The sequence below is a fragment of the Heterocephalus glaber genome, unplaced genomic scaffold (assembly GCF_053883595.1).
Source record: "Heterocephalus glaber isolate CG9 unplaced genomic scaffold, H.glaber_assembly_v1.0 deba00001509, whole genome shotgun sequence".
Lineage (NCBI taxonomy): Eukaryota > Metazoa > Chordata > Mammalia > Rodentia > Bathyergidae > Heterocephalus > Heterocephalus glaber.
In genome coordinates, this window is record NW_028258325.1 from 46,328,627 (window position 1) to 46,355,530 (window position 26,904).

The 26,904-nt window shown below is 39.3% G+C and overlaps 2 protein-coding genes across 3 annotated transcripts in view; both read left to right on the plus strand.

Annotated features, from left to right (window-relative positions):
* The window catches only part of Srp72 (signal recognition particle 72), a 31,615-nt gene extending 22,135 nt beyond the window's left edge, over window positions 1-9,480 (plus strand). For both annotated transcript variants that reach the window (XM_004849694.4, XM_087187703.1), the window contains exons 14-19: window positions 98-201; window positions 341-418; window positions 1,163-1,300; window positions 4,324-4,361; window positions 6,911-7,070; window positions 7,546-9,480. In XM_004849694.4, the coding sequence (XP_004849751.1) occupies window positions 98-201; window positions 341-418; window positions 1,163-1,300; window positions 4,324-4,361; window positions 6,911-7,070; window positions 7,546-7,723 (696 nt within the window). In that variant the 3' untranslated portion in view covers window positions 7,724-9,480. The remainder of the gene's footprint in view (window positions 1-97; window positions 202-340; window positions 419-1,162; window positions 1,301-4,323; window positions 4,362-6,910; window positions 7,071-7,545) is intronic.
* Window positions 9,481-10,808: 1,328 nt separating this feature from the next.
* Window positions 10,809-25,974, plus strand: Arl9 (ARF like GTPase 9). The gene is made up of 4 exons (XM_004849689.4): window positions 10,809-11,198; window positions 14,404-14,566; window positions 20,618-20,793; window positions 25,625-25,974. The coding sequence occupies exons 1-4, from the start codon at window positions 10,917-10,919 to the stop codon at window positions 25,802-25,804; spliced, it is 801 nt and encodes a 266-aa protein (XP_004849746.2). The 5' UTR covers window positions 10,809-10,916; the 3' UTR covers window positions 25,805-25,974.
* The last annotated feature ends 930 nt before the right edge of the window (window positions 25,975-26,904 follow it).

Consider the following 26,904-nt stretch of genomic DNA (forward strand, 5'->3'; position numbering starts at 1 on the left):
TAAAACTTAATGGATAGATCCACTGTAAAGATCTAATAAATATAACTTCATTGACTTGCTGGATATTTAACTTAATTTTTTTTAATTGAACTTGTAGCCCAAATCTCCTGCTCATTTGTCCTTGATAAGAGAAGCAGCAAACTTCAAACTCAAATATGGGCGGAAAAAGGAGGCAATTAGTGACCTAGAACAGCTATGGAAGTAAGTTCTGAAAGCTGGAGATGTAGAAATCCACATTTTATTGCTGTTATTGAATATGAGGGAGTTATTCTCCTTGTTTATGTTACCTAAGCTCTTAGTTTCATAAGCTATTTAGTAACATTCTTATTTCTTCTTTTAGGCAAAATCCAAAAGATATTCATACCTTGGCACAGCTTATTTCTGCTTACTCACTTGTAGATCCAGAGAAAGCAAAAGTGTATCCTTTTGGTGGTTGTTGCTGACAGCTCCCTGTATAATGTAGAGCTCTTCCAGTAGCTGTGTATTGGCCAGGTATTTTTCTGTTGTAAATTTTAACTAACAATAAAACCTCCTAACTAGTAAAAGCAGATATTAGAATTACTAATCAATGTGATTGAAAAATGCAGTGGCAGCTCTACCTTGAGGTAGACTGATTTAGAAGCAAAAAGGAAGTCAGTCTATATTCCATGTTTAAGTCCAGCCCCATACACACAAAAAAATAAATGAAACAACAGCATATGTTAAGGGTAGTTGTGCATAAATTCTGAAATTGTTATTCTGATTAAAGTTTTTGGATTGCATGCCCATCTCAATTACTGTCCATGGGGGGTTCAGTGACCTGATGGATTGAGCTTGGGTCATATGTGCTACTCTAATCAAGGTGTGTTCCCAAACCTAAGGTGGGGTGGTGGAGGTGAGCAAGCCTGTATTTTATAAGCTTGATGATGGCTGTAGGATTACCCTGAAGTATATCACTGAGCTAAGCAATAAATGATAAGATTGTGACCCTTTACGTTCTGTTTTCAAAATGTGTGCTTACATAATTGACATGACTTGCCAATTTGTTATTCTGTAGAAAATTTAAGAATAAGGTTTGCTTTTGATGAAGGGCATAAGGAAAAGATAAGCATCTTGTTCTGTTGGCATACATATATTGACTGACGTGTGTGCGTTATGTTCCTGAACTCCTCTTCTCTCCCAGTCTTAGTAAACACTTGCCTTCATCAGATAGTATGTCTCTAAAAGTAGATGTCGAGGCTCTTGAAAATTCTCCTGGTGCTACGTATATTCGGAAGAAGGGTGGAAAAGTCACTGGAGATAGTCAGCCAAAGGAGCAAGGGTAATGTTTTTCTAGTTAAAAATATTTCTAAAACAGTCTCTAATGCTGATTTTAAATTATATAAAGAATAAAAAAATACATTCTCAAGAAATTCCAGGGCCGGGGATTTAGCTCAGTGGTTCTGGTGCCTGGCTCGCAAGCACAAGGTCCCGAGTTTGATCCCTGGTACCAAAAAAAAAAAACCAAAAACCAAGAAATTCCAAATGAATGAAGCGTAAGTCCTCTTTGTTTCTTTTCCTTCTCTTTTACTGTGCCCAGCACATACTCCTTGTTTCCCCTCATCCTTTCAGCCCAAAACCAACCTCAGGTATTAACATAGTGCAGTGCTGGCAAACCTTTTAGAACCTTCAGTGACATAAACAGCCCACATAAACAGCATGCGATAGGTTTGCCACCACCGACATAGTGTATCTTCCAGATCTTTTTCTTGGTGTCTACATACACAAGATCAATTATAAATATTTTCCTTAGATTCTTTTGTTGTTGTTTCTCACAGAAGAGGGACGGATGCTGTTATACTATTTTCTAATTTGCTTGCATTGAATTTAGTGAGTCCTGGAGATCTTTCCATCAGCTAAATGTAGACATATTTCATCTTTTTATGCAAAACATTCTGTTGGCTGGATTTACTCTACTGGATGTAGCCTGATATACATGGATTTTAGCTACTGGATGTTAGCGCATCATTTAGTGTTTTTTGTTTTACTTTGTTCTGTTTTTTGGAGATAGGGTCTTGCTATGCAGTTCAGGCTGTCCTTGAACTCACTATATAGCCCAGGCTGGCCTCAAACTTGTGGCAATCCTCCTGCCTCAGCCTCCCAAGTGCTGGGATTACAGGTGTGTGCCACTACACCTGGCTAATCATTTAGTATTTCTAAACCAAAGTTGAGATGGTTTATTTTGCCAATTTGGAAGAAAGGCTAGCCAGCTTCATTCATTTACAGTAAGTCAGATTCTGATTCTGATTCTTTCCTTATTCTCCCAAATTACCATCTTAAAATCAGCAGAGCCTCATGCTAAAATGTTTAAGATTCTTTTTTTGATTCAGAATAGAGCACGGAAAAGATGAAACACTTCTCCAGTTTTGCGACTTTCATAATTTTTCATTATTTCCTCCTTTTTTGAAAGCTTTTTGAAATCTGAATTTTTTTCCTTAAGACAGGGCTGGGGATGTGAGTAGTAGAGCATTTATTTGCCTGGCATGCCTAAGGCCTTGGATTCCATCTCCACTACCACACACACGAAAAAGCAACTATGTATGTATGGCTGACCTTCTTCATTAGGAAACCCCATGAAAAGTATCCTCACAATAAGTCTTAAAAATTTAAGGACTAAAGTCTTAAAGATGTTAACTTGTTGCAAATTCCAATTCATCACATGATTCCAACTCCAAGCCTTATCAGGAACCCCAAAATAAAATAAACTCAAGCTGGGTTCTAAATGGGTTTTCAAATATGGCTTGTTCAAAGATTTTCAATACTTTTTTCCTTACCAAAACGAGTGTTGGGTAACTAATAAGAATGCACAGTTCTTTTTGTGATCCTCCTGCCTCAGCCTCCTGAATGCTGGGATTACAGATGTGCCTCACCACGCCCAGCCACAGTTCTTTTCTAATTCTTTAATCTCTTTTTTCTTAAAGAAACATGAGGATGACTGAAGTTTTTAAGTTTCAGCGCAGTATTTTTGCTAGACATTATTAATGGTCTTTATGCTAACTTTTGGGTACAAAGGTTTAGTTTCTGTTGAAGCTACACTATGTAAAGGGTTTGTGGTAGATGTTAACCAAAATACAAAGCAAGAGGAAATATATTTACACAATAATTGCAATAAAGGTGTTATGTGTTAGGATTGTGCATGTTATAAAGGAGTACACCAGAGGGAAAAGTTTTTCTTTGGGACAGTGGTAATGAGGAAGACATTTGGGCAGTGATTTTGTGGATTCTGAGGAGAATGAGGAAGGCAAACTGGGCAAAAGCACAGAATTAAGAACCTCTGGGAAATTCTGAGCAAATAGGATCCTACTTCAGAATTTTAAGTACTAGAATGAAGTACTAAGGTACTAGAATAAGAGACTACATTGCATTTTTTATTCTTCAGGATATCCTGAATGAACTTTAACAAGTTCATTCTGAACTTAATGGCTTATGAAATGAATGACTTATGGAATGCAATTTTAGCAGTAACTTGCTGTACCATCCTTTTTAGCTCACTGTTTTATGCTTCTCACTGAAGTATATCCAAGGAGTCTACAGACATTTATCTCCCTCTTTTTGTTGTAGTTTAACACTTATTTTGAAATGTTTTCTTAGGCCCTTTTCAGTATTTTTTTTTTTGGCCAATGTACTTAATAAAGGTTTTACTTAAATAAATTCACAAGATTCAAAACTTAAAAGATAGAGCTGGGACGATAGCTCCGTGTTAGAGTCCTTGCCTAATATGTGCAAGGCCTCTGGGTTCCATCCCCAGCCCTGGGGGGAGAAAAGAAAGTAAAGAAAATTCTTCCCCCCTCCCCCTGTCCAGCCTTTTCCCTCTCAGGACCATGAGCAGTGTAATTTGTTTTGTATGTCCTTTCAGAGATGCTCTTTAGTGCTGTTTTACCTATACATGTTCTCAGCTTGCACTAGGGTAACTTACCTGAGTACTGTAGATTTTCATGTTTGTGCACATTACTTACCCATCACACTCCACATACTATTGAGCTGCTGCACTCCAAATACTCTGGGGTGGTTTGGAGAAGAGGTAACATCTGTTTTCAGAGAACAGATACCATTTACATTGAAAAAGTTTTACATTAAGTTTCATGTGTAGCACTTTTAGTTGTTTTTTTTTTAATGTAATTGGTACCCCTTTTTTGAAAACTATTGTCACTTCTCTTTTCTAAACTACCTTCCAGAAAGTATAATATCTGAAATGTGATTGAATTTAATCTAGACTGATATCCTAGCCACTTTGTTCTTTTGAATATACTTAATGCTCTATAAATATTTTATCACAGTGATAGTAATAATTTTTTTCTCTTTCAGTCAGGGAGATTTGAAAAAGAAGAAGAAGAAAAAGAAGGGTAAGTTTTATTAACTTTAGATTCTTTTCTATATGATAAAAGCTTGACCCTATCCTTATATAGAACTTTGGATGTAAGTGTACTACACTTTCCTCTGGTGTCTTTTTTGACTACAGCTAACATTTAGTTTTATCACTTTAATAAATGCAACTCTGAGATGGCCTAAACTCAAGTTGTTGCCATAGTATTCTCACTGTGTGACTACAGTTGACATACCTGCCTGATTTTCATCTGTAAAGTAGAATGATAATATCTAGCTCAAAGAACTAAGAAAAATCTCTTAAGATTAAAATCTCTTACCTAGCACACAGTAAGTCCTTGTACATTAGGCTACAAATACCATAGAACCTCACACTGGCTTAGAAATATACCATTTATAAAACTGGCAGTCTAGAGGAAGGTTAGCATCAGATTGATTGACCCAGTGGTAGTTGTATCTCGTTATTCTGATGTTGACAAGACTGAATCCTTTTCATCTCAGGATGTTTGTTAGAAATAGGGCCATGTGCTTGTCATTTATATTTAGCAGGGCAGATAGGGCCTCTGAATTTAACGAGCTTTTCTTATTAATCTGATTGGCCCAACACAGGTGGATGCCCAGCCCTGAACCATAAAGCAGGAGAATGTTGTACACTGATTGGCATTAAGCTGTGTTCCTTAATGCATAAAAAGAGTGGGTGGAATTACATATTATGTGTAGCTTCATCCAGAGGTTAACCCTACACACCTATGTGCTCCTGAGTTTGGGGAGAGTCTGGTATGCATCAGATTGCCTGTTCATTTTGTACAATGATATTTTAGAACTCACCTAAGTTTATTGTCAACTGCTCCATTTGTTTTCTTGCTTCCAAAATGTGTTGATAACTTTTTTTCTTTTCTCCTGTTCTTTTTCTTAATGTATTTGTTACCATTTTAGTGGAACTTGGAGAAAGTGCTCACACTAATGCTTGCATTCAATCCACTATCTTTTACTAGAAGTTTTAGTGGTTCTTCACTTGTCATAGTCTTTGCATAAAAATTAAGTTAAATGTTTTTTGTGTTAGTAATGCTTCAAGGAAACAGGTGTAGGTAGCAGTAATCACGTTCAATATTTTTTTATTTCCAAATGAGCATTTTTTAGAACTTATAAAATAATATATATCCGTCCTAAAAACAAAGATTATAGAGAGATAATAGAATTATAGAATAATTAGAATAGAATACATATAATATATAATAGAATATAACAGTTAGAATTATACAATAATTTTTAATAGATTATAGAATAAAGAATGGAAAATTCCCTACCACAAATGCATGCTCCCAGAGATGATTACTTAACTTTTTTTGTATACATCCAATTTTGTATTCATATAATTATACACTTACACACGCAGTCAATAAAAGTTTTACAAAATCAATATGAACATAATATCATAATTTGTTTCCTCTACCTTAGACTGAATTATAAAGAACAGTTTTCCAAATTATTAAATATAGGTACACCTCACTTTTTTTTTTGGTACTAGGGATCGAACTCAGGACCTCATGCTTGTGGGGGGAGGTTGCGGAACCACTGAGCTAAATCCCTGGCCCACACCCACCTCACTTTTTAATCTAGTTGTATAGTTTACTATAGTCTAGCTATAATTTAATCATTCTTATTTATATAGTTATTTTGCTATCTTAAAGAATGACAAAGAGAATATTCTTGTGTAACTTTGTAGTTTATAGGCTTCAGCAGCATGAATTTCTAGAAGCCTGTAAATTTTTACTGGTGCTGGACAATTAAGTTGTTTTTCACAAAGGCTATACCAGTACATGTATGCTTCTGCCAGTAGTGTTGGTTTCTCACCAATATTTTACAATATTACTGCTCTTAACATTTGTCAGTCAATTTTCATACCTTATTTTTGATTAGTTGAACATCTGTTCACACGTTTAACAGTTTTTATTTCTTCTGGCTTACCCTGATTGTAGCTATTCCCATTTTTCCTTGAGTAACAAGAATTTTTTCTATATTAGGATATTAATCCAATCTATAGTAAGTACACTTTTTGCTGTTAAATATGCATTATGTCTTATCAAATAAAAATAAAAATAATAAATATTTGAGATGATTTTTTATACAGGATAAATCTTTTTCTATATAACCTCTGAATTTTTTTTTTTTTCCTGATACTGGGGGATCAAACTCAGGACCTTGCGCTTGCAAGGCAGTTGCAGCGCCACTGAGCTAAATCCCCAGCCCCAGCCTCTGAATTTTGTATCATGCTTAGGTCTTTTCAACTGGGCCTGGTGACACATGCCTGAAGCCTAGCCTGGGCAGTTTAACAGCTTAAGTGAAGACCTTGTCTCAAAGTGGAAAAAAGGGCTGGGGATGTGGCTCAGTGTAAAGGCCCTGGGTTCAATCCTCAGTATGGGGGGGTGGGTCCCTTGCTAGATTATACAGATAAAATTTTCTCAATTTCAATTACAGTATTATTCCCAGGCATGGGCACATTGTTGAAACAAACTGTCTTAAAACTATTATAGGCACAGCTCTCATTTCTTCATCAATTGTTTCATAGGAAAACTGCCTAAGAATTACGACCCAAAAGTTAACCCAGATCCAGAAAGATGGCTGCCAATGCGAGAACGTTCTTACTACCGAGGAAGAAAGAAGGGTAAAAAGAAGGATCAGATTGGAAAGGGCACTCAGGGAGCAACTGCAGGATCTTCGTCTGAACTGTAAGTCATGGCTCCACAAAGAGGTCACTTGGGACCTGGGTTGTTTCTGAGATTGACTGAAGGCTCTTGGTCAGAATTTGTTAATATATTGTAAATACGAGACATATAGTTGGAAAAGGAAGCAGTACACGAAGTCATTCAACTAACTGTACATAAACCAATAACATTAAGTAACTAGAAAGAAGCATTAAAAATGTTAGTTATTTCTACATAACAGAATTACAGATGAGTAAATTTTTTATTTTCTAAGCTTTCTAAAAATTGGCCTATACCATGTATTACTTATTTTTTAGTTATAAACCCCTAAAAATTGTATACAAAATAAAAATGGGTAGGAGCTGAGGAGGACCCCACCTTAAAAGAAAAATGTGTGAGAGATTGTTAGGTATAGAAAGTAAAATCCACATGTATACATCTTTACACACTTTTGTTGAATTTATGAATGACCCTAACTTTTCTGGTGTGATGATTTCAGGGATGCCAGTAAAACTGTGAGCAGTCCTCCTACCTCCCCAAGACCCGGCAGTGCAGCAACCGTATCTGCCTCTACAAGTAACATTATACCCCCAAGACACCAGAAACCTGCAGGGGCTCCAGCAACAAAGAAGAAACAGCAACAGAAAAAGAAGAAAGGAGGAAAAGGCGGCTGGTGATTAGAATATTCTCAGACCAGGCTGTTTTTAAGCTAGTCTCAGTGACACTGGGAACATAATAAAGGTAACACAGTGAGAAGCATAGAACTGTCCCCTCTTCCATCCCCGTTTCCATAAAATAATTTCTTGTGCATCAAATAGGAAAACATCTTCCTCAAACTGTCCAGTTAGATTTGGCCTACTTGTCCCACGTAGTTTTGCACACATTATGAGGACTGAAAATGATTGGGCATTTACCCACCTTGGTATCTGTTGCATCCTTTATCTTTGTTTGTTGATCTTTTTTCCATTTCACAAATAAGGCACTTATCCTGAGGTTTCCCAGGATTTAACAGAAACTATTTTTGCTGTTTCAACTAGAGTCTGAAGATTGAAGATGCTTGTTCCTATCAAGTCCCACTTTAAATTATGTCTCAGGAGGCTCTGGGAAACTAAAATTGGAATCTTCTGAGCATTCCAAATACTTGCTTAGAAATGTCATGTGATAAAAAGGGACCTTATTAAAACACTGGTGTTCTTCACTTAGCTAAATGAGTGGCCACAGATCTTAAATAATTTTAACCACAAATTCTCTGTCACGTGATAGAATATGGGATACTTTTCATTTATGTGGCAGCTTTGTCATTTTCATTTTTAGATTATGTTAACATGCTGATTTAGCACTACTGAAGACTTCAAGAAAAATGCATCAGTGTTGCAAGTAGTTCACTCTTAGACCCAGTGTCAGAGGTCAGATGGGTTTGGACTGTCTCAATCAAAAAGATTAATGTTCCTGTCAAGAATATGAAAGTTAAAAAAAATAAGAAAGTTGACTTCATTACGTAGAGGAAATCAATACCACACAGTATTAAAATCTAACAGAACTGGTTGACCCAATTAATACACTCAAATGGCTCATCTTTCTAGTTATGGGTTATGACTGTTCATTACCTTTCCCAGAGTAATGAAGTGTTTTACAGTCAGTTTGTGATGTAAATGTTGCTCTTCTTTGCTTACCTACAAGCCACTCTCATTCAGCAGCTGTGAGACATGTTAGGATGCCTACCCTCGTTGGTATTCATTTTATGCTGGCCATTTATTTTAGACTTTCGAGTATTTCCTTGTGACCGTATTACTCTGTCCATGTTAATAAAATGCTGCTATGTTTGTCTGAACATATCTACTAAAACATCCTCAGGGAGTTTTTTTTAAAGGCTTCCTCTATAAGAAATGGTATGCTGCCTTTCTGTTTAGCATAGTCCAAATCTGCAATGGCATCTAAACAAGTGATTTATTATGATATAATGCTCTTTTGAGCTCTGTAGAGAACAGTGTTTTGGTAAGAGTGACAGATATTCATTCCTTCTGAGTATATCCTCTGTTGCAGAGATAATCATTAGTAAATCTCTTAAAATTCCATTAAATAGCTGTAGTTAAGGATAATAATTTTTTAGGTTAAACAACAGAGTCTTGGTGAAAATTATCCATCTTTGAAAATTCTGACCCAAGGCAAAACAGTGAAATTTGTAGTTCTTTAATTGTTATTGACAGCATTGGTCAATTGCAAAGCATCTGAAACCTTAGTTCAGATAAACAAGCTATTGTCAAATGAAGTATAAACATCTACATTAACTTCCTAGTAATTCCTCCTCTGGACAGGCCAACAGTGACATTACATACTTTGTTTTTACATGGATGTGTGTACATTTATAAAATCTAGCATGAATATGTCCTTCACTGTGACACATTTTTAAATAAAATATTCCAGCAGTAATGGATGAAGGTGTTTGGGTGTTGAGGTTTTATGGAGGACTCCCTCATTAGTATATCTAAGAATTTTCTTTTAAGCTGAGTATGTAAAATTGTCTTCTCACAGCAAAACAAATCAAATGGTATTGTGTGAACCCAGTTTAAACTCACTGAAAATTCATCACATTACCATGTATGTAAACAAACAGAAGTAAACTTTAAGGGGATAAAGCATGGCATTTTCAAGACAACTGGGCAGTGCTAACCTTAAAACTACTGGAACCTTCTCCATTCCTTACAAGCCTATCTGAAACAGATCTGATAATGGAAAGTCAGTTTGTTTATTCCATGTAAATGCTAATTTTGGGGATGTAGCTCAGTGGTGGCAAACATAAGGTCCCAAGTTTAATCCCTGGTACCGGGGGAAAAAACTAATTTTGCCTTGTTTAGTTATTTTTGTGGCGCTAGGTAGGGATAGGCCTCCAGCAATGCTAAGCAAGCACTTTACCACCACTAGTCTACACCATTAGCTCTAAAAACTAATTTTGTTAAATTGTGAAATACACTAGAGTCCAGTTTATGGTTAAGAGAACCGTCCACATACTTCGTTTAAAAGCATTACACTACCTTAAAAAAAAACCCGGTAGAACCTAAGTCACTGCATAACTAGATCATTACAAACAGCTAGACATCAGGCTTAGTTTTGGTTTGATACTGGGTATTACTGAGGTAGCAGCCAGGATACTGTTAAGAGTACACAATCTCAAGTTTTGTGTTTGTTTTTAAGGGAAAAGCAACAGGAATTTGGGACAGTGGAATCCTTTTGCTTTCACGCTAACGGACAATCCTGAGCAGGAATGGAGTTTACCCGGCAAGAGGGCTGGGATCTGTCCAGCTTCACATTCTGGCTTGTGGTTGGGAGCTGGGGACCGGAACAATTCGGTGGGGTTGCCCAGGACTCTGGCTGGTGTTGGTTGTCTCCAGTTTGGAGAAGCCAGTTGGTCAGGCAGGCTCAGCGTCGAAGCTGGAAAGGTCCAGGGAAATCGCCACAGTGCACCCCCGGGAGCAAGTGGCCCCTAGAGGCGCTTTTCCTGCGCAGAAGATCGCAGCTCTCAGGCGGTCCACCTCCTAGCCCCCTTTCTTTCCCCAATTTGGTAGTCCTCGTCCCGACCCCCGGGTCAGGCCGGTCAGCGGGCAGCAGCCATGCCGGCCGAACTCTCTCTCTCTCTCTCTCTGTCTCTCTCTCTCTCTCGAGAGAGAGAGAGAGAGAGAGAGAGAGAGAGGGAGAGAGGCCCGGCGGCAGGCCGCGCGCTGCTCTGGCTGCGGCGAGGTGAGCGCGGGCGTGACGCCGAGCACCTTTGTCCCCCCTGCGCCCCGGCCACACCTGCGAGGACGGGGCAGCCGCGGCTCCGGCTCCAGCGCGCGGGCGCGCGGGTTGTGGGGAGGAAGGACTGGGGCGGTGGGGATGGAGAAGGGGAAAGTGAAGAAGGAGAAAGGGAAGGAGGCCGTGAGGGAGAAAATTAGGAGAACAGAAAAGGAAGAGAAAAAGAAAGGGGCTGGAGAGAAAATTCAAGAAAAAAACAAAGGACAGACGAACGAGATTGGGAAGGAGAAGAGTAAGAGAAAAGATAAAGAGGAAAAGAGGAAGGAGCAAGGCAAGGAGACAGACAAAGAGAAGGAGCAATGTAAAGCAAAACAGGAAGAGAAGAATAAGGGCACCTTGACGAGCACCCCGCCCAAACCACAGGTAAGAGACCCGTTACTCACCGCCTGTCCACGGCCATTGTCGCTGCCAAGGCCGTGGAAGCTTCAGACCGGGATGCGGCCCTGTTACTTCCGAGGTCCCTGCGCAGGGACTCGGGTGTTACCTGCAGGCTTGGGATGGGGCACGTCAGGCTTCCAATGCCCCTTCGCCCACCCCTGGCTCTGCCCCTGCCCTAACCGTGTCCCGACTGCGGGCCGTGGTGTGGAGGAACCACAGATCCTGTCTAGTTGTCCGGACGACACAGGGAAGGAAGGGCCTTCTGTCCCGGCCTCTCCCGACACCGAACCTTCGTCCCGAACCCTCCACGCACGCGGGCTCTCTTTCCCTTGAATACATTCGTGATTGGAATGTGCAAGGTTCCTGAATTTATGAGGGATGCATCTGAATTTATGCGGACCAGATACATCCCGCATAAATTCTCTTCCATGGATTACTGCTTGCATCATCCAGAGTTGCAAATGTAACCTAGGGGTCTCAGAACTGAGACATTGTTTGGCTCAGCTCGATGCGCTCTCTGCTCCTGGAGTTCCTGGGCTGGCTGTTGGCCCACAACGGGTTTCTGGTTCTACACAATTTGAATTATTAATAGCGATTTGACCCTTGGCAATACACAGATTTCTTGGGGCCTTCTATGGCTAAAGGAATAACTTGACAAAGAATAGTAGTGTTTTTTGGTGAGGAGCTGGAGATTGAACCTAGGATCTCTCACAAGTGCTGTAGCACTGAGCTTCATCTGGAGCTCTTTTTATTTTGAAACAGGAGCTCACTAAATTGCCCAGGCTGGCCTAGAACTTCTGATCCTTCTGCCTCAGCCTCCTGAGTAGCTGATCACAGATGCATGCTGGGGCACATCTGAACTCTTGAAAACAGTGAGCTCAACTTTCCCTAGAAGATGATAAAAATCAGATCTCTGGTATTTTTTCCCCTTGTCTTTTCTTTGCTCTTCTTCCTTCCTCTCTTTATTTTTGGTACTGGGGATGAACCCAAGGCCCTGCCCATGTCCTCTCCCAAAGGGCTGCATCCCCAGCCCAAAGTCTGTTATTTTAGACTGAGAATAGAAGCAAAATGGAAAACACAAGTAAGCATAGGATTTCTAGTTAGGATGGACTGAGGGGCAGCAGTGTGGTTGGAAAAGGATTGGGGAATTGTTACTAATTCGGTAGTTCATGGGATCTAGGATGCTGTTATTTTATGTGTAGCTAAGGAAGGAAAAACACTGCAAATAAAATATGACACAATCGCTTATAAAATCGTCCTAAATTCAGAGACATTACAGCAAGGGGAGTGTGTGCATCATCAAATGAATGAAGAATGTGTGGGTAGCATGAGTGGGGTCCCCAGTGGAGATTGGGGGGCATAACCCATACTGTGTGTCCCATCTCTTGATGACACTACTGCTTCAAAGTGTGCAGTTTAAAAACATCTAATGAAATCTCTTTTGTGTGCCAAGTCTTTTTCCTTACCACAGCACCCTCTCAGAACAGTGCTATAACACAGATGCAGATGGAGGGAGTGGGGAACAAGGTAGGAACAGAGGAGGAAAGACCCATGAAAATGTGTTTGCTTCTGGAGCCATCAAGAATTCATTCCAAGAACAAAGATGTACTTTTTCAAATTCTGTTACTACTTGGCTTTCATAAATCATACTTTTTACACAAGTTTCTATTAGGCCAGCTCTTACAACATCTCACTTTCACATAGATCTTTTAAAACAACAAATAGTAGAGTAGACATTCTAATGCTGTTTAAAATCACTTTTTTCCAAAAATCTAATCTAAGCCTAGCATCAACATTTAGTGTTCAAGTAGAAATGTATAAGATTATTTCTCAACCAGTGCTGCTTATGCTGTGTGTGTGTGTGTGTGTGTGTGTGTTACTGGGGATTGAGCTCAGGCTTCACACTGAGCTAAATCCCTAGGTTGTATTATTTTGTTTTCCCCTCAGGGTCTCAAGTCCCTAAATTGTCCCAGCTGGTCTTGACCTTGTGATCCTCTTGCCTCAGCCTCTCAAATGCTAGGATTACAAGTATACACCATGTTTGGCTTTGCACCAGTGCTATTAAAGACAATTAGGGTTTTGTGTGTGTGTGTGTGTGTGTGTGCGTGCACAATTAACTTTGTGTGTTGGGGAGGGTACTGGGGATCAAACCCAGGGGCACCCTACCACTGAGCTATATCCTCAGTCCTTTTTATTTTAAGATAGGGGCTTGCTAAAGCGTCCAGACCAGCCTTGAACTTGTGATGCATCTGCCTCAGCCTCCCTAGTACCTAGGATTACAGGCATGCACCACCAAGCCAAGCCATGAGAAACTTCTTTATTAAGCTGCTCGGAAAATAGAATTGAATTCTCTGAGCAGTCTGGCTATTTACTATTACATTATTATTTACATTAAAGTTTGCACCATGGACACCACATCTCTGGCTGCCTCTGTCTCCTCACCACCTGCTCTCCTCTTATCTCAGTCATTTGCAATTAAAATCTCTAAGCCTGGTATGTTGGTAGAATTCATCTTTTCAAGTTTACTTCCTGCTCATCAGGCTTCACATTGGGCTTTTGAACAAATACTCTTGTTATTTAGAATTGGTTTGATGATTCCTATAATCTTAGACTTTTCATTTCATCATGGTACTTATATTTTACAAATATGAAGGCAATTCTGCTCTAAGATTTTAAATCAAGTTATCCAATTGTGAAGGCAAGACAGATTAATGATAATGATGAGTAATATGAGACCTTACATGCTGAGTGGCACCATCAACATTTGCACCCCAAACAACAGAATTCTGAGGGCATCTTCGATAGACATGAACTCAAGAAGCAAACTAAATCCTGAAAATTGGCCTTGTGATCAATGGCACCCACACAAAAATACTTCATATATGTATAAATATGTTACAAAGTACTTAATGCTTTATATGTATGTAATATGTTATATATGCAGAGTGTTTGACAGGCTGACCACAAGTTGGGAGATGGAGAAGGGTTAACATCACGTAACTAGTAAAGGCTAATTAGAAAATATTGATTGGTACCATTTGATTTTGATTTACACACATTTTTGTTAAGTTTTGCTCTGGTTTGCAATTTGATGACAGTGATTAGGTCGTACCGCAGGCCGGCATACTGTCAGTAGCCAGGAAAGCGAGGTTTGTTGCACGGGTTTATTGGTTTATGTTTTGTTTCACAGGAGGAAAGTAAGCCGATCCTAGTTCTAGCCCTGGATGGAGCAGGGAAAACCAGCGTCTTCCACACTTTAGCTTCAAACAGAGTCCAGCGCAGTGTGGCACCCACCCAAGGATTCAATGCAGTGTGCATCGACATGGGAGGCAGCCTTATGGAGTTCCTGGAGAGTAAGCCCTCTTCACCACCAGTGTGGTGTGATCAACCCCAGGACCTTGTCCAAAGTAGCTCTGGATCAGATTTTCCCAGGCTTGTTTTGTTTTGTTTTTGGTACGGGGGATCGAACTCCGGTCCTTGTGCTTGTGAGGCAAGCAGTGGAACCACTGAGCTAAATCCCCGGCCCTTGTTTTGTTTTTTGAGACAGGGTCTCACTCTGTCCAGGCTGGCCTTGAACTCGTGTGATCCTCCTGCCTCAGCCTCCCGAGTGCTGGGATTACAGACGTGCACCACCATGCCCAGCTTTCCCAGGCTTTTATAATGCATGTGTGGTTTAATTCGAAGGTACACTGAGGGATGAGAATCACTGTGCTTTTTAAACTTTCTCCTTTTTTGCAGTGCTGGTTGGACAAAGGGGAGTTTGGAGGAAGGCTTTTTTTTGCATGCCCTTCTGTAATCTCCTATGATCATCCTCCCTGTTCCCACACTGCTGCAAATCAACATGCAGTCTAAGTACAGTGTGCTCCCTTCTCTGCAGCGAAAGTATGGATAAACCCTAAACTTCCTCTGCTGCCTGGATGGGTGAATTGCATAGCAATTCTGGAGTCACAGCCTCATTAGATGTTGCGGGTCCCCAAAGTTGGGGCAGGGCCTCCTGTGTTCTCTTTACACTCTCTCTGTGGGTGACTTCATCCACCTGATGGCATTAAGTGCTATCAACATGACAATGATTCCCAGTTTTACCTATTCAGCTCAAATATGTCCAATCCAGACATCAGTACTTGAATGTCCAATTGGCCTGCCAAACTTGCTTGGTCAAAGCAGAAATGTTTGATTTATCTCAGATCTCTTCTTTCCCTATACTCCACTGGGAAATGGCTCCTCACCCATCAGGTTGGTCTAGGCGGAAGCCAGTTGAGTCACTCTTGGTCTCTCCTACTGTTATCTTTGCCTTCAGTCCACAAGTCAAATACTTCAAATTTTTCTGTCTCAAAGGATATCTCAAATTTATGAGTTACATCCCTGCCTACTGCCCCCAGGGAGTCAGAACAGCCGTCACCTCTTACTTAGATTCTGGTGGTCACCATTTCATTTTTGTTTTCATCCAGTGACAAAGAGCAGAATTTTAAGATATATTTAAGCAGATCAGTTGCTAATTTAAAAACCTTCAATGACAGAGTTTCCATTTCTAAATAACTCATGGTTCAAAGATAAAATCATAATGGAAATTTGAAAATACTCAGAAGTGAATGATTGTTAAAAATAACACTGAAATCTGCTGATCAAAACTGGCATGCCAAGGAAGTAATTGTTTTGCTTACTTTCTCAACACTGAAATACAATATCCAACACCCACAACTCAAAGGAAGAAAGGTTTATTTTGGCTCACAGTTTGTAGAGGTTTCAGTCCATAGTCAGCTGGCTCAAGGCAGAGCCATTGCGGAGGAGGAGCTCATGGCACGAGAGCAGGAAGTAGAGAGAGATCAAGGAGGAAGAGGGAGATAGACCCTTACAGGCTACTCCCCCAGTTACTACCTCCTCTGACCAGGCTTCATCTCCCAACATCTCATTAGCTATAAACTCATCAGTGGACTCTTCCACTGAGTATCACACCCCCATGATCCAATTACCTCCCAAAGCCCTACCTATGAGCACATGAGGCTTTGGAGAGACATCTAATTATAAGCCATAACAGTAATGAATTTAAAGAAATTAATAATCATAAATGCTTATACAGTACATGAAAGGAAAAGAGCTATGAATTTGTAGAATAAATATACACTGTAGATTTAAAAAATAACAATAAGACCAAAGGGCATAGAAGGAACAAGATAATAAAGAAACCAATGAAATTGATTATAAAGAAAATGGTGCCAGGTGTGGTGGTGCATGCCTATAATTCCAGCACTTGGGAGGCTGAGGCAGGAGGATCTCCATGAGTTTGAGGCCAGCCTGGGCTACATAGTGAGTTCAAGGCCACCCTGAACTGCACAGTGTGAGACCCTGTCTTAAAAAAAAACACCCAAAACAAACAAAAACAAACCTTGAGGCTATAATGCTAAGTAAAAAAAATCAGATGCACAAGCTTAAATATCTTATGGTTTCTCTTACATAAGATACTCAAAATATAAATAAAAGCAAGATAAAAGATAATAGGAAAAAGAGGGAAAGATCTTTTGCAAAAGGGAAGGGAATGAAGAGATGGAGGGAAGGGAAGGAGAAGGGGATGGAAAAGAATTAGGATGAGCTATGTCCATGTACCAACTCCCCATGAGGAATGTAATCATTATGTACGGCAGACATGTACTAAAAAAAAAAAATTGAAAAAGAGGAAAAGATACAACAGCAAAGATCAGAACAGTTAAAGCAAGAGGAAAGAAAGAAAGAGAGAGAGAGAGAGAGAAAGAGAAAGAAAGAGAGAGAAAGAAAGAAAGAAAGAAAGAAAGAAAGAAAGAAAGAAAGAAAGAAAGAAAGAAAGAAAGAAAAGAAATTCAAAAGTTAGTTCCCTGGAAAGATAAACAAAACAGGCAAACTTATGAAATTCATTGAGGAAAAACAAGGAATCAAAAATAATGTCTGGAATGAAAAAAGAGCATGTCATTGATTAAAATGACAAAAAATACTGTTTACATTTGTGACAATAAATATATAGTGAAAACAAATTCAAGAAGGAATAAAGTATTGAATAATTTAAAAAATTTAAAGAAATTAAATGAATTGCTAAAAATGTGTCTCTGTGAACCTTAATCTTACATAAATTCTTCTAGAGAATCAGAGATAAAAAGAAAAAAGTACTCCCCAACTCCAGTATGAGGTGCTTGTATCCCAAACAGACAAGATAAGAAAGGGAAATTCATGAGCATAGATGCAGAAATAAAACAAAATTGTAATAAACCAAAACCAGCTAATATCTGAAAGAGCTAATAAATCATGACTAAGCTGAGCTTCTCTGGGAATGGAAAAGTTGCTTTAACACTTGAAAAATGTGTAAATGTCTTTTTTGTTGTTTTTCATTTTGTTTTGAGCCAGGGTCTTACTATGTAGTTTAGGCTGGCCTTAAACTCACTATGTAGCCCAGGCTGGCCTTGAACTCACATATAAATGTCATTCACTAAATTTATTAAAGTAAAAAATAAATGTGACCACCTCAATAAAACTAGAAAAATCGCTAAATTCAATTCTTGTTTCTGTGTTGTTTTTTTGTTTTGTTTTGTTTTGTTTTGTTTTTGGTACCAGGGATCAAACTTGGGTCCTTGTGCTTGAGAGGCAAGTGGCAGAACCACTGAGCTAAATCCCCGGCCCCAAATAATTCTACTTTTTTTTTGGTACCGGGAATCGAACTCGGGTCCTTGCGCTTCCACAGTAGGTGGTGAAACCACTAAGCTAAATCTCCAGCCCTCGTTTCTGTGTTTTAAAGCTAAAAATAAATGGTACCAAACCCCAGAATACATGATTCCTCAGCGTAAACTGTTAGAAGTAGTCCTTTGAAAATCAGGACAAACAGAATGTTTTCCTTCAACATTATGCAGAAGGTCCTTGTCAGTTGAAGAAAAAGAAAATTTTTAAGGATTACAAAGGAAGAAACACAGCAGTACTTGTTTACAAATGATATAATTGTCTTCAAAGAAAACCTAAAACACCTTTCAAATTATTAAAAATGGTGAGTTTAATGAGGCACTAAAAAATATAAAAAATAAGTTATAAACCAGGCACAATGGTGTACTCTCATAATCCCAGCACTCTGGGAGGCCAAGCCAGGAGGATTTCAAATTGGAGCCCAGCCTGGGCAATTTAGCAATTTAGCAGGACTATGTCTCAGAATAAGAACTAAAAGGGCTGGAGATGTAGCTTAGTCTGAAGGCTCTGAAATTAATCCTCACTATCACCAAAAAAATAAAAAGTCAATTACAAGCCAAACATGAAGGCACCTTCCTGTAAGCTCAGCCACACAGGAGACTAAGACAAGAGGATCACAAGTTGAAGGCCAGACTGGGCAACATAGGGAAACCCAATTTTATTTTATTGGGGGGGGATCTTATTTTAAAATAAAGAATGAAAAAGGCTGGGATATAGCTCAGTGGTATAGCATCCCTGGGTTCAAGCCCCAGCACTGTGAAAGAGTTAAAAGAAAAAGAGTGAGAATATCTCGTGTCTTCAGGCAAGAGAAAGATGTTTTCTTTTTTTTTTTTTTTAGTTTCATAAGCTTATTTTAATTTTTTGAATTTTAACAATTCAAGTTAAATTCAGCTAGCTAACATAAATACAGAATAAATGCACACAATTTATAGCCATGGACATAAATGCAATAGCAAAACTTACATGAATGGGCAAAAGTTATCAACTCTTTGAAGTTCACTATTTAGCTATGACTTATGTGTCGTAATTGTTCACATACATTGGGGTACACATTCAGAAGGTTTAACATAAAAACAGAGCTAGAATTTTTAGTTTTTAAGAGTAGCAAAAAAAAATCAGTGTACAGATTTAATGGGAAATATAAACAAATGATGGAGAAGAGATTTGAACAGACAGAAAGCACATTGTATTTTATATATTAAAATTTCTTTCAATTTAAATCATTCAGAAATATGTATATTCTTAGGAATGTTAAAGTCATGATCAATACTATGGGAGAAAAAGGCTGTTATTTATCAGCCCCAAAGAGGTCCCTATAATGCTAAGTTTGGGTAGATGAGCATGTAAACAACAAAAGACAGGCGTAAGGAATTCTAGAAGAGGAAGGGACAGATTGATTTCTAGCACTTAACTCCTTCAAATTCAAACCAATACTTTGTAACTAAAAACATATTTAAGAGTGCCAAAATTTTTATACTCTAGTGAAAGAGTAAACATTATTATTTTTTTTGAACCAGGGATTGAACTCAGGACTTTGTGCTTGTGAGGCAGGTGTGGCACCACTGAGCTAAATCCCCAGTCCTCATTCATTATTTTGAACAACCCAAACTCTGCTCTTCCTAATATCCAGTGGGTATTAGGTTTTAGGAGACAAAAGGCTCTAACATGGTTTTTCAGAGTTACAAATCTATCTGGGCCTCACCTAGTAAGGTTGGTTCTACAAAGTTACACGGGAATCCTGGCCAGAGGTTTAGTGGTAGTTCTTTCCTCTGGAATTAAAAGCGCTGTCAGGGTTGGCAAACCCTCAGGATGTGGAACCATTTCTAGGAGTTATGGGCAGAAGAGTTCTAGCTAGGAGGGCGTTCTATGAGGGTGTACTTTCAGTATCTACTGCTTGAAGCTGAGTGTGTTCAGTTCAGAGAAAGATGTTTTCAATAGGATACAAAAAGCATCTATCAAAAAGAAGGATGGATAAAGTCAACTACATTAAAATTCAGAACTTTTGTTTATTTATTTTTTTTAAAGCCACAAAGTGGGAAAAGAAGCCAGGCATGGTGTCTCACACTTTAAACCCAGCACTCAGGAGGCTGAGGCAGGAGGATCACCATGAGTTTGAGGCCAGCCTAGGCTACACAGTGAGTTCAAGTCCAGCCTGAACTGCATAGTGAGAACCTGTCTCAAAAAAAAAAAAAAAAAGTGGGAGAAGATACATGCAATATACGTAACCAATGGATATGTATTATCCAGAATACATAAAGAACTCTTGCAGAGCTGAGTGTGCTGGCACGCACCTGTGATCCTAGCACTCAGTAGGCTGAGGCAGAAGGATCACAGTGAGTTCAAGCCAGCCTGAGCTACATAGTGAGACCCTGTCTCAACAAACAAAGTAACATGACTTTAACCTCCTGCTGTTAATTATTTTATTGCCTACTCCCATTTTCTGAGCTATAACTGATGAGCATGCAGTGGGTGATGTGTGTGCTGGGTAACAGGATAGAGACCTCACTGCAGTATTGGGTGTCTTTGCTGAGTGATTGTGAATGATCCTTTTGTGAAGGGAGCTATTCCCACAGCCAGGTTTCCCCAGCAGCACCCCATGGTGGCCCTCAAAGCTGGGCTCCCTCTAACACTGTCTGGTGTGTCCTGAGTTCTGCCTCACTGGACACTTCTGTGGGTTTGGTGTCTTCTTCCTTTCCCATTCTCTGCAGTTGGTGGCAGTGAGCCTTTCTGTTCCTCCTGGGAAATGCACCTGTCCAAGGGATTGCTGCTCATCTTTGTGGTGGATTCAGCAGATCACAACCGATTGCCCGAAGCCAAGAAATACCTTCACCAACTCATTGAAGCCAACCCGATCCTTCCTCTGGTTGTGTTTGGACACAAACAGGTAGAAAGCTGTGCAAAACCAAATTGTGCTCAGTGGTTTTAATATTAGTACAAGTAGTGTCTCCTTTTAAAAGCTAAATATTTAATAATATACTGTACAGTCAATTCAGTTTATTAGAGCCACTAGATTAAAAACTCGTTGAGTGTAGAGACCATTGTTCATTTCTGTGTCCCTTGAAATACTTAACGTATTTCCATGTGCATAGTATGAATTCAATAAATGTGTATTCAACATATTTCAATAAAAATATATTGATTGTTGAATTCAACAGAATACTTGAGTGGCTGCTATGTACAAAGTTTTATTTTAGATTAGACTGACCTGAATTTACTTTGCACATGCATTGCAAGTTATCAATGGGTGAAATTAGAACTCTTGTGCCATTGGTGGAAATGTCAAGTGTGTGTGGCCACTATGGAAAACAATATTGTAGTTCCTGCAGAAATCCAAAATAGGCCAGATGTGGTAGCACATGCCTGTAACCCCAGCTAGTAGGAAAAGCTGAGGCAGGAGGACTGCAAGTTTAAGGCCAGCCTAGTCAACTTAATAAGACCTTGTCCAAAATAAATATTTTGAAAAGAGATGGTGTGTAGCTCAGTGGTAGAGCACTTGCCTAGCAAATGTGAAGCCCTGGGTTTAATCCCCAGCACTACACACACACACATAGACACACACACATACACACACAGTCTAAAAGAGAGTTCACATAGGATACAACAATTTTACTTCTGGGCATGTCCCCAAAAGAATTGAAAGCAAGGACTTAAACAGATATTCATACATCAGTGTTCTCAGCAGCATTATTTATAGTTTCCAAAAAGTGGAAGCAATCCATGTCCACCCACAGATAAATGGATAAACAAAATGTGGTACATGCATACAACGGAATGTCACTTAGCCTTAAAAGGGAAGGAAATTCTGACACCTGCTACAATACATGAGGACATTATGCTAAGTGAATCATGAGGACATTATGAATGAATCATGAGGACATTATGCTAAGTGAAGTCACAAAGTGACAAATACTGTATAAGTCTGCTTACAGAGACTTCTAGAGTAGAAAAATCCATAGAGATACAAAATAGTGGTGGTTGCCAGGGGCTATGGGATGGGGGAATGGGGAATTACACATACATATACATATATGGAGAGTATCTCTCTCTATATATATTGATAGGCACAGAGTTTCAGTTTAGCAACATGAAAAGAGTTTGGGAAATGGATGGTGATGATGTTGTACAATGTGTATGTATTTTTTTGTTTTTTTGGAAGTACTGGGGATTGAACTCAAGGCCTATACATTGAATTACATCACCAGGTCTTTTTTTTTAATTTTAAAAATTTGAGACAGCATCTCCTAAATTGGTAAATTGCCCAGGCTGGGTTGGAACTTGAAATCCTCCTGTCTCGGCCTCCCAGAGAGTTAGAATTACAGGCATGCACCACCTCGCCCTGCATGATGGCAAATTTTGTTACACATACTTCACACAATAAAAAAGTGAAAAAATTAAATTTCCATAAGATTGTAATACTAAAGCCCCTTTCTCAATTGCCAGGTTTGCAAATCACAGAAGAGCTCAATTCCTGCTTTTCCTCTTACTTCTGTGGGTGAATGAAAACTAAGTAATCACAAGTGATGAACTAAAGTAGGAGCCTATGTTGAAGTCCAGTGCAGAACCTACTCCAATAGATTTTGACATTTTGCTGGCATTTAAAAAGAAAGAGTAGGGCCGGGGATTTAGCTCAGTGGTTCCGCCGCCTGCCTGGCAAATGCAAGGTCCCAAGTTCAATCCCCAGTACCAAAAAAAAAAAGTAATACTTTTTTTGTTTTTGCTTTTAAGTGTAGAAACTTTTTTTTCCCAGTACTGGGAATTGAACCCAGGGCCATCAGACTGAGCCATATCCCTGGGCCTTTTTCATTTTGTAATTTTGAGGCAGGGTCTTGCTAAGTCACTAAATTTTCCGAGCTGGGCTCAAACTTGCAGTCCTGTTGCTTCAGCCTCCCAGAATGCTGGGATTATAGGCATGTGCCACCATGCCTGGCTCAATGGAGCATCTTGTTTTGTTTTGTACATTGGTTTGGACCAGGGCCTTGGTACTGATCTACATCCCCAGACCCTTTTTATTTTGAGACAAGATCTCATTAAGTCACTAAGCTGTCTGGGCAGGGCTTGAACTTGCAATCCTCCTGTCCCAGCCTCCCAGAGTGCTGAGATTATAGTCATATGCCATGACTTAAGTGGCTTAAGTGGAGCATATTAAGTACCATAAACTACGAAGATTTAGGGTTGGAGGCATAGCTCAGTGGTAGAGCACATGCTTAGCATGTGCAAAGCCCTGAGAAAGAAAGAGAGGAAGAGAGGAGAGGAGGGAAGGTGAAGAGAAAAGAGAGGATTGGAGATCTGAGGAAAAGAGAGGAAAGCAGAGAAAAGAGAAGAACACAGAAAAGTATGATGACATATGCTACTCTGGGAAGCTGAGACAGGAGGATAAAAAGTTTGAGCCCAGCCTGGGGAACTTAGCAACTTATCGAGAACTTGTGTCAACATTTTTAAAGGGGCTACAGATGTGGCTCAGTGTAAAGGCCTTGGTAGGGGTGGGGGTGGGGGGAAGAAGAAGAAGGAGGAGGTGGAGGGGAGGGAGAATGAGTGAGAGAGAAACAGAAAGAGAAGAAAGAAAGAAAGAAAGAGAGAAAGAAAGAAAGAAAAGGAAGGGAGAGAGAGAGAAAGAAAGAAAGAAAGAAAAGAAAGAAAGAAAAAAGAGAGAGAGAGAAGGAAGGAAAGAAAGAAAAAGAATAGAAAGGCAGTGGAGGGAAACTACAAAGATTTAGAAGATTTTCATTTTTGTCAAATTTGTTGGTACTTTCTTTTGTGGTTTGTGTCTATATTAGCTACTTTCCTGTTGCTGTAACCAAATATCTAGTATCCACAACTTAAAGGAGGAGAGGTTTATTTTGGGTCACTGTTGTCAGAGTTTAGTCCATGGTTGGTGGCTCCAGGACAGAGCAGCACGCAGAAGGGCAAGGTGGAGGAACATTGCTCAACCCTGACAGAGAGAAGGCAGCAGCAGGGGGCGAGAATACACCCTTCCATGCCACACCCCAGTGACCCTCCCTCTTCCAGCCAGTCCCCACCTCTAAACACATGACACTTTCGGGGAGCATTTTAGATCTAAAACATAATAGTGTTTGTCTCCATCAAACTGAATAAACAGAGCCATTCACAGTCAAATGGGTAACTGTTGCTGGGTCTTAATGATTAAAGACTTGGATATTTGAATTTAATGCATCTTTGTATATTTTGGCCAAAATATTTAGTTTATGCTTTTAGATAACTCAAGTTCAAGTTACTAGATATTGGTTTTTTAAATTAATTTTATTGGTTCATTTTAGGTATACAATATAATGACATTCATCGTTGGAAATTTGTACCTTTACATAATCTCTCTTGGTTCTTATTAGATAATGGTTTTCAAAAGTTATTATCTTTATTCTTTGAGTTATGACCTTTTAAGGCACAATTATATAAGTGAGGAATAAACCTTGTATTTACACTTGATGTGATATATCATTACAAAGGGCCCTCTTCCTATCTTAAACCCTTTTCCCTATTTCTTCCTCTCCAATTCCATCAGTGAACTTATTAACCCAAGACATCATCCTTATGTTACTGGATCCATGAACACTGTTACAAAACTTTCCTGCAGGCTCTAGCACTAACTGAGTTCAGATTTCAAGCAGGCACTATATTGTGCCTATAAGCCAGAGGTAGCCAGCCCTAACCAGTGACCATGTACAGCACATCTGAAAAAGTCTCACAGGCTCTCAGTGATAGAATTTGCTAGGTTTTATTGGTATGGGGGCGGGGGGAGACTCAATATTGGATGATTTCCAGAGATGTAAAGGTGATCCCCTGGCTGGCCAGGCACAGTGACACACATCTACAGTTTTAGCTACTCCCTAGGCTGAGGCAGGAGGGCTGCTTGAGCCCCACAGTTCATGACTGACCTGCACAGCATAGGGAGACTCTCAAAACAAAAAAACAAAAGAGTGCTGTAAAAAACCAAAAAGCTGATTACAAATGCAGTTTTAGAATTGAAAATGCCAAAATTTTTTCAGAGGATTGAAAAACAATTTACAAAAAGGAATATCAGAGGTCATTTGCATAAATGCTTTTGTCATCTGAGATGCACAAAAACATGCTTTTACCTTGCCATTTTGATCTCTAAAAGTGTGGACCATGGCACACAGCACCAACATGGGCATCTCTGCCTCTTCCTAGGAGTTTCCCTCTTTAAGCCTTTTCCATGTTTTTATGCCTTTTGCCCCTCTTGGTCTCCCCCCTTACTGTCCCTTTCTGTAAATCAGCTTCCTTGCTGGTCCCTTCTCTGTCTCCCTTCATCCCTAAAATTTTGATCCAAATTTTTTGTTAAGTAGAAATAATGATTAGAAAACTCACAGCAGCAAGTGAGTTAGTAAAATATGATCTAGACAAAATTAGTAAAATATGATCTAGACAAAAAAAAATCTTGAAAGATTAGAAGGAAAATGGGAAGACAAAATTAAACATAGATCAACACCACTGTTCAGAAAATTTAGGTACTATGTTGGCTTAGCTTTATTCTAGAAAATACCTTTTTGATAACTTGTAAACATTGGCATAATTCTGATGAAAATATTTATATTTCAACAACCACTGGGGTCATAATGCTTGAGTCATGTACTGTGTTAAAATGGTGGAGTCACTGGGAGCAACAAATAAGAGAAATAAGTGTATCCAAAAGGGTTGCCAAATAACTAACTTTTTTCTATTCTTTTTCCACCCTGGTGAAGGATCTAGAAGCAGCCTATCACATTACAGATATCCATGAAGCCTCGACATTGTCTGAGGTGGGAAATGACAGGAAGCTGTTCTTGTTTGGAACTCAAGTGACAGAGACCAGCACTGAGATCCCTTCCATCATGGAAGATGCCAAAGATCTGATTGCACACCTGGCTGCCACTGGGCCTTGACTGGGCCCAGGTCCATTGGGACCTCAGGTGCTGAGTGTCCTCAGGGAGTACTGCATGGCAGGCCTGAAGTTAAAGTTTTAACCTTCAAATAAAAGATAAGCCATTTCCTATTTGTTTACTACATGGCATGTACACAAAGACAACACTAATTCATTAAGAGTATCCACTTAGATTTTGTTCTTTTTTTTTCAGTACCAGGGATCAAACTCAGGACCTTGTGCTTGCCATCCACTTAGATTTTGAACTTTAAAAATATTTAAAAAACAGTATATTTGAGAGAACTTAGGGACCTTTGTGATTTTTTGTTTTTTTCTGGGCAGGGTGGGCAGGCTGGAGATTGACTTAGCTAAACACACTATCACTGAGCTGCATCCTCAGCTCTGGGATTAGGATTTTCAATTAATAAAAGTAAATGAACCTAAGTAAACCTTCATCTATTTGTGATTTTTTTTTAAATGACATTAAACTTATATTAAAACATTTAAATAATCTTTCTCTTTTTGAGTAAAATTCCAAGTGTTTTATCTTTAAATAGATCCATTAATACTACAGGACAGAGCCAATAATACTACTACACACAGAGCCAGGTGTGGCAGCATACTCCTGTAATCCCAGCACTTGGGAAGCTGAGGCATGAGTGTTACAGAATTCAAGAGACAGGAGACCACTGGAAAACAGGAGTATTTTATTTCAAGATTTTAGGTGCACACCAACTACAGCTGGACTTATGTCCAAAGGGCTGAGCCATGAACAAAGAAAGGCTCCAGTTTTTATACATTTTTTGAAGGAGTTGGTGTAAAATGAGACAAAATCAGTTATTTACTCAGTGAGATTTTTACAGCTTAGCCTTGAAAGTTAGCAGATATAAGATATTCCAGGATGTCATAGGATCTTGTTTACAGGAATACAGTTGCCAGCCTTATTTGTATTTTTTGAGAGAAAACAGCTCTGGAGATGTCACAGGACTCCATTTACAGGGGTGTGATTATTTACATTATCAATACCAGAGCAAAGGTCAGCCTTGTAAGAAGTCAGATTCCTAAGAAACCAGGACATCACAGGGCTTTGCTAGCAAGAATCTTGCCATTGGGCCGGGAATT